The following is a 16,435-nucleotide window of genomic DNA, read 5'->3' as shown; positions in this document are numbered from 1 at the left end:
TTCTGTGATTCATCATGAGCTGGCACTCTCAGACTCTCGTTGTTTCTATCAATGGCAAGAGTTTCTCTCTTGTCTCCTCTGTTCATCTATCTACTCATTCTAACCTTCTCTAAGGAGAACAACCTTGGGAACTATTGAAGACCTTTGCCCCATGACCATCCTTATTCACTGTTTCTGGACCATCTCTACACCTTCCCATGTGCTAACAAGAGTTGTGATCCATTTGGAGCTGAGGCAACACGTTATTGTAAAGGTTCATGATAATCTCTCCTTGCTTTTGTGCTCTGTGCCTCCATAATGGGGTAATCCTCCTGTGATTGGTTCGGAGAGTGAATGAACAGTGAGGTCATCGATCTTGAGTGAATTGTGTGGGCCCTGGAGGTGAAACGATAACCCATTCAGTGCCACCCTTCCATTTTCTTCAATGACCCAATGCTTCTGTTTAAATCCTTCTGCTACTCATTGTCACTTTATGCAGAGCTGTGCCATGGACCATTATTGGGCATGGTATCCCATGAATCTGTAGCCCTAGCAGCTGGTTAATGCTGAGCTTGGCATGGACCATCCACCTTCCCCATGAGGGCAGGGTCACTTAACCCCAAATGCCACAGGTTTTGTTTGGTTTGCCACCAGGACAAATGCTCTTGCTTTGGAGAGGTTTCACCGGCCTGTTACAGAATTATCAAGCAACCTAGAAAGTAGAAGGCCATTCGGCCCATTGAGCCTGCTCTGCCAGTTAGTATGGTCATAGCTATCCCTCCAACTCAGTACCTGGCTCATGCTTTTTTCCCCACACCCTTTGATCCCCTTAGCCTTAAGCACTATATCTAACTCCTTGAAAGCAACCAATATTTTTGCCTGAATCACTTCCTGTGGTAGAGAATTCCACAGGCTCAACACTCTGAGTGAAGACGTTTCTCCTTGGCCCTCAAGGACTAAGAGGAAGTGATGGCTCAGTGATGTTATCGCTAGATTATTAATCCAGAAACTCAACTAATGTTCTGGGGACCTGGGTTCAAATCTTGCCAATGTAGATGGTGAACTTTGAATTCAATTTTTTTAAAAATCTGGAATTAAGAATCTACTGATGACCATTGCCAATTGTCAGGAAAGCCCCATCTGGTTCACCAATCTCCTTCAGGGAAGGAAATCTGCCTTCGTCACCTGGTCTGGCCTAAACTCAACCAGCAATGTGGTTGACTCTCAATTTCCCTCTGAAATGGTGTAGCAAGTCAATCAGTTGTACCAATCACTACAAAGCCCCAACCAATGACGGGCAATAAAGCTGGCCAGCCAGCGACTCCTACATTTCACAAATGATTTAAAAAAATAAAAATGGCCTACCCCATATCTTTACACTGTGGCCTCTGGTTCTGGACTCCCTCATTGGGGATATCCTTTCTGTGTTTCCCCTGTCTGATCCTGTTAGTAGTTTCTGTGTGATTTCCCTTACTCCCCAGTGAATATAGTCCTGACTGATTCAGCCCCTCTTCATTTATCAGTCCTGCCATCCCATGAATCACTCTGATAAATCTTTTTTGCACTTCCTCCATAGCTAGAACATCCTTATACAGCACATAAATGGCCATTCGACCCACTCTGGTGATTCTAGCTCTTTGGAAATGCGATCCGGGTGAATTTTACACATTCTCCCACCTCACATCATAGGCTTTCTCCAAGTCCTTGCATTCCCCCTCCCCACCCCCTTCTCCACATGTATTTGATTTCCTTTCAAATGTTAGCCTTGAAGCAGCTTCCACCACCATTTCAGGCAGCGTATTCAGGATTGGAATTATGTTGGGCACCAGATACTGTTTGATGTTGACACAGTGCCGCTTTCATTTGATGTTGAGCAAGTGTTTAAATATAACCTACACATCAGCTCTTGAGACGAGGGATAATCACAGGATTGTAGGCTTTTACATTGTCATTGGCGGGGCATGGGAAGTTTAGTGAATGGTTGGTTTGCGGTTAGTCCCAGTGCTGTCTCATCCAGTTAAATATTAACTTATACTGCTATCCAGACCTTTACAATCCTACTTCTAATTTATTTGTTCATAGGAGGTGGGCATCATTTGTTGCCCATCCTTAATTGCCTGGCCATTTCAGAGGACAGTTAAGAGCGAGCCTGTATGGTGTGGGTATAGAGTCACATGTAGGCTGAACTGGGTAAGGGCAGCAGACTTCCTCCCATCAATGAACTAGATGGGACTTCACCACCATTGAGGTTAGTTTCCTGGTCACTATCACTGAAATCAGCCATTGCTTCCAAATGTGTTAGTTGATTTTAAATTCCCTCAGTGCCGTGGTGGGATTTGAACCTGGACCTCTGTGTTACTAGTCCTGTGACATTACAGTGTCTTCCTTTACTGAAATATGTTCTTGATCCTTACTGAAGTGCTGCTACCAACCTGGGTGTGGCTCAGACACTGGGAGCACCAGCTAGAAATTTTCAGATTTGCTACGCTGTTGGCTGTCCAGATGACCGCTACCTTTGGGGATGGCTTAGAACATAGAACATAGAAGAATACAGCGCAGTACAGGCCCTTCGGCCCTCGATGTTGCGCCGATCAAAGCCCACCTAACCTACACTAACCCACTATCCTCCATATACCTATCCAATGCCTGCTTAAATACCCATAAAGAGGGAGAGTCCACCACTGCTACTGGCAGGGCATTCCATGAACCTACGACTCGCTGAGTGAAGAACCTACCCCTAACATCAGTCCTATATCTACCCCCCCTTAATTTAAAGCTATGCCCCCTTGTAATAGCTGACTCCATACGTGGAAAAAGGTTCTCACTGTCAACCCTATCTAACCCCCTAATCATCTTGTACACCTCTATCAAGTCACCCCTAAACCTTCTTTTCTCCAATGAAAACAACCCCAAGTGCCTCAGCCTTTCCTCATAGGATCTTCCTACCATACCAGGCAACATCCTGGTAAACTTCCTCTGCACCCGTTCCAGTGCCTCCACATCCTTCCTATAGTATGGCGACCAAAACTGCACACAATATTCCAGATGCGGCCACACCAGAGTCTTATACAACTGCAACATGACCTCAGGACTCCGGAACTCAATTCCTCTACCAATAAAAGCCAGTACGCCATATGCCTTCTTCACTGCACTATTTACCTGGGTGGCAACTTTCAGAGATCTGTGTATATGGACACCAAGATCCCTCTGCTCATCCACACTACCAAGTATCCGACGATTAGCCCAGTACCCCATCTTTTTGTTACTCTTGTCTAGCCTAAGACTCTGAAAGGGTTAATACCTAGCAGAGTTTGATGAGGAGCTTTGGTACAAAAATGGACCTTCAGCTCTGGAGCTTGCTCTGCCATTCTAAAGCATGTAAAGTCATCTCCCTCCATGTCCCTTCATATAATTTATTATCTGGAAATGTATCAGTCACTCACAGACATACTGATGACAGCTCCCATCTGGGGCAGAGAATACCAAAGTTTCACCATCCTCTGTCTTAATTTTATTCGCATATGGGATGTGGGTGTTGCTATTCAGCCCAACAGTTATTGCCTGTTTCTAATTGCCCAGAGGGAGGTTAAGAATCAACCACCATTGTTGTGGTTCCGGACTCCTATATAGGCTAGGCAAGGTAAGGATGATGGATTTCCTTCCCTAAATTTGATTTTATTTATTATTGCTTTATGTATCTATGAACACCTAGTGAGCAGTTTTGTTTTGAGTGCAGTACAGGCAGATCACACCACACACAGTGCATTAGGGTCACAGGACAGAGCGAGGAATACAATGTTACGGCTGTGGAGAAAGTGCACGATGAGCGAGATAAATATTAAATTAAAAATTTGAGAGGTCCATGCAGAAATTTAACAACAGCAGGGAAGAAGCTGTTCTTGAATCGGTTGGTGCGTGTGTTTTAAGCCTTTGTATCTTCTGCCTGACTGAAGAGGTTGGAAGAGATTATAACTGAGGTAGGAAGGGTCTTTGATGATATTAGCTGCTTTCCTGAGGTAGTGGGAAGTGTAGATGGAGCCAATGGATGGAAGCTTGGCTTGCCTGATGGTCTGGGCTGTGTTCACAGCTCTCTCTAGTTTCTTATAGCCCTGGGGAGAGGAGTTGCTGTACCCAGCATCCAGATAGAATGCTTTCTCTGGTGCACTTGTAAATGTTGGTCAGAGTCTTTGTAGACAACCTGAATTTCCATAGTCTCCTGAGGAAGTAGAGGCATTATTGTTAAATGGATTTTTACAACAATCAGTCATTTCGTGGTCATTTATTTTATTCCAGAATTTTAAAAAATTGATTTCAAATTCTGCCATGAAGGGGTTTGAGCCAATCCGTTATCCCAGTGTATTATCCTCAGGTTCTGGATTACTAGTAAGTGACGTTACAACTATGCTCCCACCTCCTCACCTCAATCCTCTAACTGGTGTCCTCAAGATGCTGAGGCTGTGTCCTCTGGTTCTCGATCCAGGGGGAGTTTCTTTTTGTATCGACATTGTCTGTCCCTTTCAGAATCGTGTAGCTTTCTATGACATCATTGTTCTTCTAAACTCCAGAGAAAACAGGCCCAGCCCCCTCAATCCTCTCCTTGTAGGACAGTCCCACCATTACAAATATGAAGTCTGTCCTTCCTCAGGCCAGGGGTTCAGAGCCTGTACTCAGTATTCTGGGTGCGGTCTCTCTAGGGCTCATTGGAGCAAGGCATCTTTTGCTGCTGGACTCGAATGCCTCTCTCTGAGGATGTCTGAGATCAGACGTCCACTTGAATGATTTACAAGGATGTCGCCAGGGTTGGCTGCAGGAAGAGGCTGACTATGCTGGGGCTGTTTTCCCTGGAGCATCAGAGGCTGAAGGGTGACCTTATTGAGGTTTATAAAATCATGAGGGGCATGGATAGGATAAAACAGGCAAGGTCTTTTCTCCAGGGTAGGGTAATCCAAAGCTAGAGGGCATAGGTTTAGGGTGAGAGGGGAAAAATATAAAAGGGACCTAGGGGACAACGTCTTCAGGCAGAGAGTGGTGCGTGTATGGAATGAGCTGCCAGAGGAAGTGGTGAAGGCTGGTACAATTGCAACATTTAAAAGGCATCTCGATGGGAACATGAATAAGAAAGAACAAAGTGAGGATTGCAGATGTTGGCGATCCGAATCAAGATTAGAGTGGTGCTGGAAAAGCACAGCAGGTCAGGCAGCATCCAAGGAGCAGGAAAATCAATGTCTTGGGCAAAAGCATTCCTGATGAAGGGCTTTTGCCCAAAACATCGATTTTCCTGCTCCTCGGATGCTGCCTGACCTGCTGTGCTTTTCCAGCACCATCTAATCTTGACATGAATAAGAAGGGTTGAGAGCAAATGGGACTAGATTAATTTAGGATATCTGGTCAGTATGGATGAGTTGGACTGAAGGGTCTGTTTCTGTGCTGTACATCTCTGTGACTCCATGTGTCACTGTGACATATTAGTTTACAGATCTGTCGTCAACTAGTTTTTGTTAAAACACAGGAGACTGCAACCCCTCACTAACTGAACTGCACATTAATCGCTTCCCCCTTCCTTCTTTGAGTGCAAAGTTTTACCTGTGCATGACTCCATCTCCCTGGTTGACTTTTAACTGTCTGTGTCCTAGAAAGCCACAAGGACAAATGGAATGGGCACTGAATGCCATGGACGGGCACTTCCTAAGAAAGCAGATTTAACCTTGCCATGTACACTTGCATTAAAAGCAACCGGGCTATTCATTCGTGAAGCATTTTATGACAGGCTAAGTGATATTCAGCCCCAGGGTAAATCCTAGTTCCTTCTTTCTTACAGTGGGGACATCCAGTAGCCTGTGCAATCCCTCTTTACTGCATACAAGCGAGAACCAGGTTTGTTGCTCACTGTCACTGTTTCCCATTGGATTGATTGTGACGCCTGTGTTGATGTTACTTTGTCAGTGTAGCACAGGAGGGGGTGGACGAAGGGCATGCCTTCGCCTCCGAGCTCAGTGCGGACCCTGCTATCGGATCTCTCTGAGTGACACCGGGTAGAGTCAGTGACCCACGGCTGCAAGCTGTGAATCATTCCCTTTCTTGATTTGAGTTGCTGGGGCAGGTTTGCGTTTTGCTCTGACCCTCCCTTCCGATGAGGAACTCCTATAGGAAGTCGTGTGTGCGTCATTTAGGTTAGAGTGCACTGTGTTGACGACTTTGTGAGCGTCTCTCTGTTCCTGCCTGCTGTGTTAAGGAGCTCTCTGAGTTGAGAGGAGGCTGTACCAGTGTTGAAGAGGCAGTGACTGATAAGAGCCCTTTGTACCACTGTGCTGCCAGTCTAACCATACCAGCCTTTGTGGTCCAGAGGAGATGAAGTGTCAAAAATCGAGCCAGTTCAAAAGTTCTACACGCGATATATGATGTTTCTTCTTTCTCTCTTACTTTGTTCCCTCCTCCCACCCCTCCGTTATACGTTTCTGTCTCTTGTGTGTGTGCATTTTCTTTCTGTCGTTCTCTGTTCCACTCTACCCTCACTTCTGTATCAACAGATAGTGAAGAGGTTTTGCTTTGCCAGAGCTGGTGAGGGGAGGGGGTTGCATTTGGGGCAGGGGCATTTTTAGCAAAATGAGAAGCATGAAGTATCGTCTTATATTTACATAATGCTGTTTGTGACTATTGTGCAACTCAAAGTGCTCGACCACTACTGAAATGGCTGTCATGTAGGAAACCCATATCTGACTTTATCCTACTTTTACTCATCCCCTGATAATCTGCTATTTTTGCCGGGTATGACACTCCAGCAGTGGCAATATGAAAAGTGTGTGTTGTTCTATCAGCACCACCGCTGTGGATTCCAACGATGCACACAGTTTGTTATAGTTGCACCGTGCTTGTAGCAGGATATGAGGCTGCACAGATGGGGATCTACTGGATACAGTTGGAGAGTAGAGCTAATACTGGGAGGGATTCAGACAGGATGAGGACTCAGAGGAGGACGTTTCCTGAAAAAGTTTTCTTTTTTAAGAGAAACACATTGTATCGAACATCTACATTCTGCATTCATCAGGCAAGTCACAAGAATGCTACATTGACGGGAACTCCTGCATTTCTACTGTATGGGTTGAGAGTACTGATTGGTACAGGCCACAAAGAGTGCACCAGTCAATTATGAATGACAGTTAACTGCTAGGCTTTGTTTGAATTTTAAACCAGGGCTCATGCCCAAAACGTCGATTCTCCTGCTCCTTGGATGCTGCCTGACCTGCTGCGCTTTTCCAGCAACACATTTTCGGCTCTGATCTCCAGCATCTGCAGTCCTCACTTTCTCCTCGTAAATTTTAAAACTAGGCACGTTGACTCTGATCAGCATACCCCCAAGGCAATGAACCTGAGAATGGCAGCTACCTGCATTATTGAGTTGAAATTGATGCAAACATGTTATATCTGTTGGTAAAGAACTTAACCCTGTGTATGAATGTATGTAGCCTTTGGTACACATGTGTGCCACAGTGTGTACCTAACTGACGAACCTAAATCAGTTGTGACCGTAATGCTTCACACTCGGGGTTATCTAGCTGCTGCTGTCCAATTGTGGAGCCGTAGTTAATTTTGGACGCTGCGTTGTGGGTTTTGCTAGTACCAGCTGGTTGGATACAGTTCACATCTTGCTTGTTGCTCCCCAATCCGTCTCCATTAGCAAACCTGGCAGCACAATGTCCGAACACTGCAGTTGGACAGCATTTGCTGGATAATCCTGAGTATGTGATGGATTATGTTGGCAACCAATTTAGGATTGTTAGTTGGGCTTGCAGTATGGTGCAGTTGTGTCTACCAGAGTCTACATTTACTCATATACAGCGTCCTGCTATTTGCGATAGAAAAGCCATATATGTGCACTGTATCTCTTTCAACTCAACAAGGTAGGTGACGGTCATTCACAGGTTCAGCAGTCGAGGTATTTCTGAAAGAAATTAAGAATTGGCCGGTCTGGCTTAAACTTTAAGCAAACCCTGGCAGACGTCATTAACTAGGGAATTCTCTGTGATAGAGCTACTACCAATCGCAGTTGACATGCCAACCAATTGTTTTCAGGCATAAATTGGTATTCTTGTGAATTGTCCTGACCAGTGCAAGATCAGAAGAAAGATCTTTGATTCTCTAAACCATCACAGAATTATTACTGAACATTCAGCCGATCATGTCCAAACTAAGGATGGAAAATGGTAAAGTGTAGGTCTTGCCATTAATAAATTGCTGTTAATGTTTAAAACAGGTTAGAAAAGTGCAGCAGGTAAGTTACGTTTTGGAAAATCATTTGAGAATATTGTATAAAATGTTAAAATTCACACAACACCAGTTTATAGTCCCAACAGGTTGGAAGCACTAGCTTTCGGAGCGCTGCTCCTTCATCAGTGGTTATGGAGTATAAGATTGTAAGACACAGAATTTATAGCAAATGTTTACAGTGTGATGTAACTGAAATTATATATTGAATTGTTTGTTAAATCTCTCATCTTTTAGAATGGACATGTTGGTTTCAGTTCTTTCATATGTAAATTCCAGAACTTTTTTAAAGTTACATTCTCAAGTGAACTTTAACAATAGGTGCCATGTCGGCCCAGATAGTGCATTGAAGGTGTGAAGTGCCCTGTGTGAGGCTGTCTGTGCCCCAATATTCAGACTGATTCTATTTCTAAAAAAGGATTTACAGAATCTTAAATGGATTTAAACAGTTTTTGAGCAAAATAAAATGTAATTCTACAAGTACAAATTCACCCCACAAACTTGCATATGTGTGTGCGCATGTTGGGGGGAGGTGGTTATGACTGTCTGTGCGAGTGTGTGTAAATGTGAGTGTAAAAGGGTATAAGTCTGTGAGAGGATGCGTGCATGGATGAGAGTGTGGGAGTGTATGAGAGAGAGCTTGTGTATGAGAGAGGGTGTGTGTGTGTCTGTGTCTGTGTCAGTCTGTCTCTGTGTGTAGTGCAGTGGAGTCACCTGTAGTGTGACATGAACCCAAGGTACCAGTTGAGGCCATCACTATGGTTACTGAACTTAACTATCAGCCTCTGCTCGCCCACTTTGCGTTGTTGACTGTCTGGAGGATGGTCACCTGAAGGTCGGAGGTTGAATGTCCCAGACCACTGAAGTGTTCTCCAACTGGGCGGGAACACTCCTGTCTGTTGATTGTTGTGCGGTGCCCATTCATCCGTTGCCGTAGCCTCTGGTCGGTCTCACCAATGTGCCATGCCTCTGGGCATCCTTGCCTGCAGTGTATGAGATAGACAACATTGGCCGAGTCACATGAGTACCCGCCCAGTACATGGTGGGAGGTGTTCCTATGTGTAATGGTGGTATCCGTGTCGACACCCTGACACATCTTGCAGCATCTACCATGACAAGGTTGTATGGTATTGTCCTGAAAGCCAGGCAGTTCGCTGTGAATAATGATCTGTTTGAGGTTTGACATTTGTTTAAAGGCTACAGTCACAAGGCAAACTTTTTATTAACTGGCACCTATGGTACAGGAGTGTGCTGGATGATCAAATATTCTGGGTAATCAAAAGGGCCACATAATCAGTGTAAAAATACACAGTAAGTAATAGAAATGTAATGCAGGGGGTAAACACATCATTGTTGTACTTTATTTACAGCATCAATCAAATAATAACGCAACTTTGACTTAAGTAAAACTTGTCGGCAGAGAGCCTTCTCACTTGCACCCTCAACTGAGTACTCGGAGGTTGTGATAATACAGTAAACCTTGTGGTATTTGAGGGATATAATTTTTGCCAGTTCAGAAGGTGCCAGTTAAGACAAAGTTTGTTGTACTAATGGGTTTAACCATTTTCTTTTCTCAGTTTTGGTGTGTAGAGCTAGAAGTAATTAGTTGGTCTTTTACTTTTAGTAAATATACCTGTTAATATTTGAATGGTTAACCAATTTAATTTTAATAGTTTAAACTAGTTTGACTAGATTCCATACAGTATGGAAACTGGCCCTTTGACCCTCCAAAGAGTAACCCACCCAGACCCATTCCCCTACCCTGTTTACCCTTGACTAATGCACCTAACACCGTGGGCAATTTAGCGTGGCCAATTCACCTGACCTGCACATCTTTGGATTGTGAGAGGGAACTGGACCAAACCCACACAGGCACAGGGAGAATGTGCGAACTCCATACAGACGGTCACCCGAGGTGGGAATTGAACCCAGGTCCCTGGCGCTGTGAGGCAGCAGTGCTAACCACTGAGCGACCGTGCCACCCCAAATTAGTGGGCGGCACGGTGGCACAGTGGTTAGCACTGCTGCCTCACAGCGCCAGAGACCCGGGTTCAATTCCCACCTCAGGTGACTCTCTGTGTGGAGTTTGCACATTCTCCCCGTGTCTGCGTGGGTTTCCTCCGGGTGCTCCGGTTTCCTCCCACAGCCAAAGATGTGCAGGGGAGGTGAATTGGCCATGCTAAATTGCCCATAGTGTTAGGTAAGGGGTAGATGTAGGGGTATGGGTGGGTTGCGCTTCGGCGGGGCGGTGTGGACTTGTTGGGCCGAAGGGCCTGTTTCCACACTGTAAGTAATCTAATCTAATCTAATTTGCATCCCTAGCCTGCACACTCTCTCCGTATGGGCTATTCACTCTGTGCCATTCTCCCACCCTCTCACTGTGATACTGCGATACATTCTTCCTTTCCAGATCATGGTTCTGATTGACCCTCCACCACATTCTCAAACTCTACATTCCAGACCCTGACTGCTCGCTGTGCCTCCTTGTGTTGCTTTTCCTTCTATTTGCCAATTACTTTAAATCTATGTCCTCTTTTCCTCAGTCCTTTCGCAAGCAGAATTCTGGTCTCCGACCTGCCGGAAGGATGTTACGAAACTTGAAAATGTTCAGAAAAGATTCGCAAGGATGTTGTCAGCGTTGGAGGGTTTGAGTAAGGGGAGAGGCTGAACAGGCTGGGGCTGTTTTCCCTGGAGCTGAAGGCTGACCTTATAGAGGTTTATGAAATCATGAGGGACGTGGGTAGGGTAACTAGACAAGGGCTTTTACCTGGGGATGGGGGGAGTCCAGAACTAGAGGGCATAGGTTTAGGGTGAAAGCGGAAAGATTTAAAAGGGTCCTAAGCGGCAACTTTTTCGCACAGTGTGGTGCGTGTATGGAATGAGCTGCCAGAGGAGGTGATGGAGGCTGGTACTATGACAACATTTAAAAGACATCTAGATGGGTATATGAAAGAAAGGGTCCAGAGAGATATGGGCCAAGTGCTGGCAAATGGGACTAGATTAGTTTAGGATATCTGGTCAGTATGGACAAGCTGGACTGAAGGGTCTGTTTCCATGGGTCTGTACAGTTCTATGACTAAGCAGTTTCTCCTCATCTCCTCTGTCTGGACTGCCCCCTCCCCCGCCCCCAATCATTTTGCAATGGTAGAGTGCTCCTAACTGTAATCCTGTCTGAAATGAGCTCACACCAGGAAATTCGCACTTCCTGAACCCAGGGAGCAGAGCAAGGAAAGGTTCAGCCGTGACATGGTTATACTCCTTCCCACCCTCAGCCCTCCACACCCTGAGGAAACTGTTGCACAGGCTTCAATTTAGATCAACCCCGTTTTGGCTTTCAGAGTTGTGACCATTCCCTCCTCCTTAGAAGGGAAACCGGGAATCTTCATAATCATCGGAAAATGAGGTGTTGAGTCTGGGTTGGTGGGTGGAGAGTGAGATAGACAGAACAGCTGTTTAGGGCAGACTGCAACACTGATTTAGAAAGAAGGACTTGCATTCGTATTGCACCTTTCAAAACCTCAGAATCTTCCAAAGCAATTGACAGCTTGTGAGCTGTTCTGTTTTTGAACTGTAGTCACTGTTACTAGAGTTCTAGATGAGTAATCCAGAATCCCACCACAGCCAGTGGTGAAATTTGAATTTAATAGAAATATTTGGAATAGAAAGCCAACCTGATGGTGATTATGTAAACTCGGTCAATTGTCTTTAAAAACCCCTCTGGTTCTGAGGAAGAGTCACTCAACCTGAAACGTTAACTCTGATTTCTCTTTATAGATGCTGCCAGATCTGCTGAGCTTTTCCAGCAATTTCTGTTTGTGCATCTGGTTCACTAATGGCCTTTAGGGAAAGAAATCTGCCATCCTTATCTGTCTGGCCCACACGTGACTTCAGTCCCACAGCAATGTTACTGCCCTCTGGGTAGTTAGGAATGAGTTTTAAGTGCCTGGCCTAGCCATCAAAGCCCATATCCTGTGAGTACTTCTAAAAGAAAAATAACATAAGAGTGTAGTTTTCTAGTTTTGAGAAATAACAATGTCTGTGCTGTAACTTGTATCAGTAAAAGTGGGACCTGACTCAAACTTTGCCCTTGGTCTGATTACAGGAAGGCTCATGCATCTCTATGCCATCTGTGTGGACTGTCTCGAAGGGGTACATAAGATAATTTGCATCAAATGCAAGTCTCGATGGGATGGGAGTTGGCATCAGCTGGGCACCATGTACACTTATGACATCTTGGCTGCGTCTCCGTGCTGTCAGGTGGGTTGTATGTCTGTTTCTTGTCTGCTCCTTCCTAAGCCATTGCTGTCTGGCCAATCTACCTAGAGGTACCTGCAGAGTTCAGTATCCTCGGCCCTAGGAAGGTGATGCCTTGCTTCAAGGCGCAGTTCCTCACTGGATCTGGGTAGCATCCCATTGTTCATCACTAAGGTTTGTGGTGTCGTCAGGTTGTTCAGCGTCTGCAGATGATGTGGCTGCTGACAATCCAGCCCCCATTCCCCCAACACATGCACTTTCTAACAGCATTCGCAGGGTCATGTTCAGAATCATACTACCTGGGACTGGCCCCACTTCACACTGGCTTCCCAACGTGGCATTGGGGTTCTTGCTCCCTGTGTGGATGAGATTGGGGGCTGTAGGGAGGATGACCAATCTGACCATAGCACTGTGGTCACCGATGCCAACTTCTGCTCTGCCCCAGAAGGCAGTGGAGGCCAAGTGTCTGGATACATTCAAGAAAGAGATAGATAAGATCTCTTAAAGATAGTGGAATCATGGGTTATGGGAATAAGGCAGGAACAGAATACTGATTGTGGATGATCAGCCATTATCATAACGAATAGTGCTGCTGGCTTGAAGGGCCAAATGGCCTACTCCTGCACCTATTGTCTATTGTATAGGAAGCCATTCAAGTCGGATTGGGGTAGGAAAGAGAATTGCCATTGTAATTGGGGATGGTGAAGTCAGGAGGATAGACACTGTTCCCTGTGGCCAGGATTGAGAGTCCTGAGGGCTGTGTTGTCTGCCTGGTGCCTGGATACAGGAATATCTCATCTGGGCTGCAGAGGAACTTGGAGTGGGAGGGTAAGTTCCAGTTGTCGTGGGCCCCAACAATACGAGTAGAAAGAGGAACGAGGTTCTGCTGAGGGATCTTGAGCAGCAAGGGGGCTAACTTAGAAAGCAGAACCAAAAAAGTTAATGATCTCTGGAGTATTACCTGAGCAATGAGCTGATTGGTATAGGGTCAGCAAGACTATAGAGGTTAACAATTGGCTTAAAGGTCAGTATAGGAGAAATGGGTTTGAATTCATGGGGCATTGGGACTAGTACTGGGGAAGGAGAGAGCCATTCCAATGGGACAGACTCCACCTAAGTCACGCTGGGACCAGAATCCTGGTTAATTGCATAACTCGGGCATAGTGCTTTAAACTAAATCGTGGAGGGGTGAGTTTGGTTGCATGGAAAAGTTTGGTGAAAATTATGGCAAAACTTAGTGAGGGAGGGATGAGCAGAGGCGATTAAAGTTTCCAGAAAAAACAAACAATAGGACAGAGAGTATGGAAAATGTCAGGAATCTAACTTCAGGCATAGCAGGTAGGGGGACAACTATGAGAAGCAGGGCAGTCAACACAGGACTGCAGGTATTGGACTTAAATGCAGTCAGGTCAATGTAGTACAGATTGAAATTGGTGGGTATGATGTTCTAGGTATCACAGAAATATGGCTGCAAGGGGATCGTGGCTGGGAGATAAATATCCAAGGATACACGTCCTTTTACAAGAGCAGGCCGAGAAGTGATATAGAGTTGGAATGTGTAAAATCTGTGTGGGTAGAGTTGAAGAATCCCAAAGGCAAAAAAGACCCTGATAGGAGTTGTGTACAGACCCCCTAGCAGTAGTCAGGATGTGGGGAAGTAAATCAATCAGGAGATAGAAAAGGTATGGAAGAAATGCGTAATTGCACTAATCAGGGGGGACTTCAGTTTGCTGGCGGACTGGGAAAATCAGGTTGGGAGTGGATATCAAGAGGGACCCAGATTCAATTCCCGCTTGTCTGTTTGGAGTTTACACATTCTCCCCCGTGTCTGCGTGGGTTTCCTCTGGGTGCTCCAGTTTCCTCCCACAGTTCAAAGCTGTGCAGGTCAGGTGAATTGGCCATGCTAAATTGCCCGTAGTATTAGATGCATTAATCAGGGAATGGGTCTGGGTGGGTTGCTCTTCGGAGAGTGGACTTGTTGGGCTGAAGAGCCTGCTTCCACACTGTGGGGAATCTAATCAAAAAAAAAAGCAACTTGTAGAGTGTCTACAAGATGTCTTTTTGGAGCAGCTTATGGTAGAGCCCACTAGGGAATAGGCAGTTCTGGATTTGGTGATGAGGTAGACTTGATGAGGGAGTTTAAGGTGAAGGAACCCAGTCGGGGGCAGTGATCATAATATGAGAGAATTCACCCTGCAGTTTGAGAGGGAGAAGCTGGAATCAGATGAAATGGTATTACAGTACGGTAATGACAAAGACGTGAGGGGAGGAGCTGCCCAGAGTTGATTGGACAGGGAGTCTAGCAGGAAAGACGGTGGAGCAGCAATGGCAGGAGTTTCTGAGGGTAATTTGGGAGGCACAGCAGAAACTCATCCCAAGGAGGAAGAAACGCACTAAGGGGAGGATGAGGCTGATCAGGGCAGACAAGGACAAGCATAAAAGAAAAAGAAAAAGCTTACAATGTGATGCAGAGCGGTGGGAAGCCAGAGGATTGGGAAGTCTTTAAAAACCAGCAGAGGATATAAATTTTTAAAAAAGCAATAAGAGGAGAAAGATGAAATATGAAAGTAGGCTACCTCATAATAAAAAGAAGATTGCAAGAGTTTTTTAAAGATATCTCAAAGACAGCGGACGTGGACATGTTTCCACGAGTAGGAGAGATTAGGGTCCAAGGGCACAGCCTCAGAGTGAAGAGAAGACCCTTTAGAATTGAGATGAAGAGAAATTTCTTCAGCCAGGGGGCGGTGAATCTGTGGAACTTGTTACAGTAGAGGGCTGTAGAGGCCAAGTCATTGAGTGTATTCTATACAGAGATAAGTTTATGATTAGTAAAGGGATCAAGAGTTACAGGGAGAAGGCAGGAAAATGGGGTTGAGAAATATCTCAGCCGTGATCGAATGGCAAGCGTAATTGAGGGCCTAGTTCTGCTCCTACATCTTTTGCTCCAAAGCATTGTGTGTGCAGCCTTACCTGGTCAGGAGGAGGCCATTTGGCCCATTCAGTCCATGCTATCATATGTAGAGAAATCCAGTGAGTCTCAGTCCCAATTTTTAACTTTCGTAGCCCCTACAACTCGATAACTCTAAAGCGTTTATCCAATATCCACTTAAAATCATTATCAGCCTTGCTACCCCTTTAAGTATCTTGTAAAGTTCAAGTGGCTCGAAAATACCTTTCACCCCATTTTCTTGTCGCTGTCCACTGTTCAGTCGTGGCTTGAGTGCTTTCACTTGCTCATGGGTTCATGTCCCCCAGCAAGATTCGAGGTTAACACACCAGCCTTACAATGAAGGGAGGGGGAGGGGGTGCTGTGCTGTCGGATATTGATATGATGTTAAATGTAGACATGCAGCGAATAAATTGGCTGCTGTACTGTGTTTCCACCTTCTTTTAAACAAATATTGTTGCTCTGTTCTAGGCCAGACTTAACTGCAAACACTGTGGGAAGCCAGTTATTGACGTGCGAGTGGGAATGCAGTATTTCTCAGAGTACAGCAACGTGCAGCAGTGTCCACACTGTGGCAATCTGGACTACCACTTTGTAAAACCCTTTTCTTCATTCAAAGTGTTGGAAGCTTATTGACAAATGCTTTCTTCTTTTTATTTTCTAGAGCAATTGGTATGTAGGGTGTAGTGATCTGTTTGGATTGCTTGTGTGTAAGTCTTTATCCAGTGTTAGCCAAGGATGGGTGGGGGAGGGTGTGGGGCGGGGGGGGCGGGGGAAGCAGCTGAAGAGGTGGATGGAAAAGATTTGGATGCAAGCAGCTGGTTTGGGTTTGATCCCTGCAGAACGGTTACGTTTACACCCCATTCCCACCTTTCGACGCTCTAGAGACTGGGAATGGTTTATCTCTTCGGTCGCTCCCTGGGGCTTGATGGTTGAATGTATCCTTATGCCAGGCTTGCCCCTTCTAACCAGACTGCCTCTTTGTCGACGGAC

The 16,435-nt window shown here is 45.5% G+C and overlaps 1 protein-coding gene across 1 annotated transcript in view; it reads left to right on the top strand.

The window, feature by feature from the left end:
* The window catches only part of heca (hdc homolog, cell cycle regulator), a 32,810-nt gene extending 16,625 nt beyond the window's left edge, over positions 1-16,185 (top strand). The window contains exons 3-4 of the mRNA XM_072580322.1: positions 12,344-12,498; positions 15,914-16,185. Coding sequence (XP_072436423.1) covers positions 12,344-12,498; positions 15,914-16,078 — 320 coding nt within the window. The 3' untranslated portion in view covers positions 16,079-16,185. The remainder of the gene's footprint in view (positions 1-12,343; positions 12,499-15,913) is intronic.
* Positions 16,186-16,435: the final 250 nt, after the last annotated feature.

The sequence above is a fragment of the Chiloscyllium punctatum genome, chromosome 11, assembly GCF_047496795.1.
Source record: "Chiloscyllium punctatum isolate Juve2018m chromosome 11, sChiPun1.3, whole genome shotgun sequence".
Taxonomy (NCBI): domain Eukaryota; kingdom Metazoa; phylum Chordata; class Chondrichthyes; order Orectolobiformes; family Hemiscylliidae; genus Chiloscyllium; species Chiloscyllium punctatum.
Note: the sequence above shows the minus strand (reverse complement) of the source record. Positions and strands in the feature narration are given on the sequence as shown.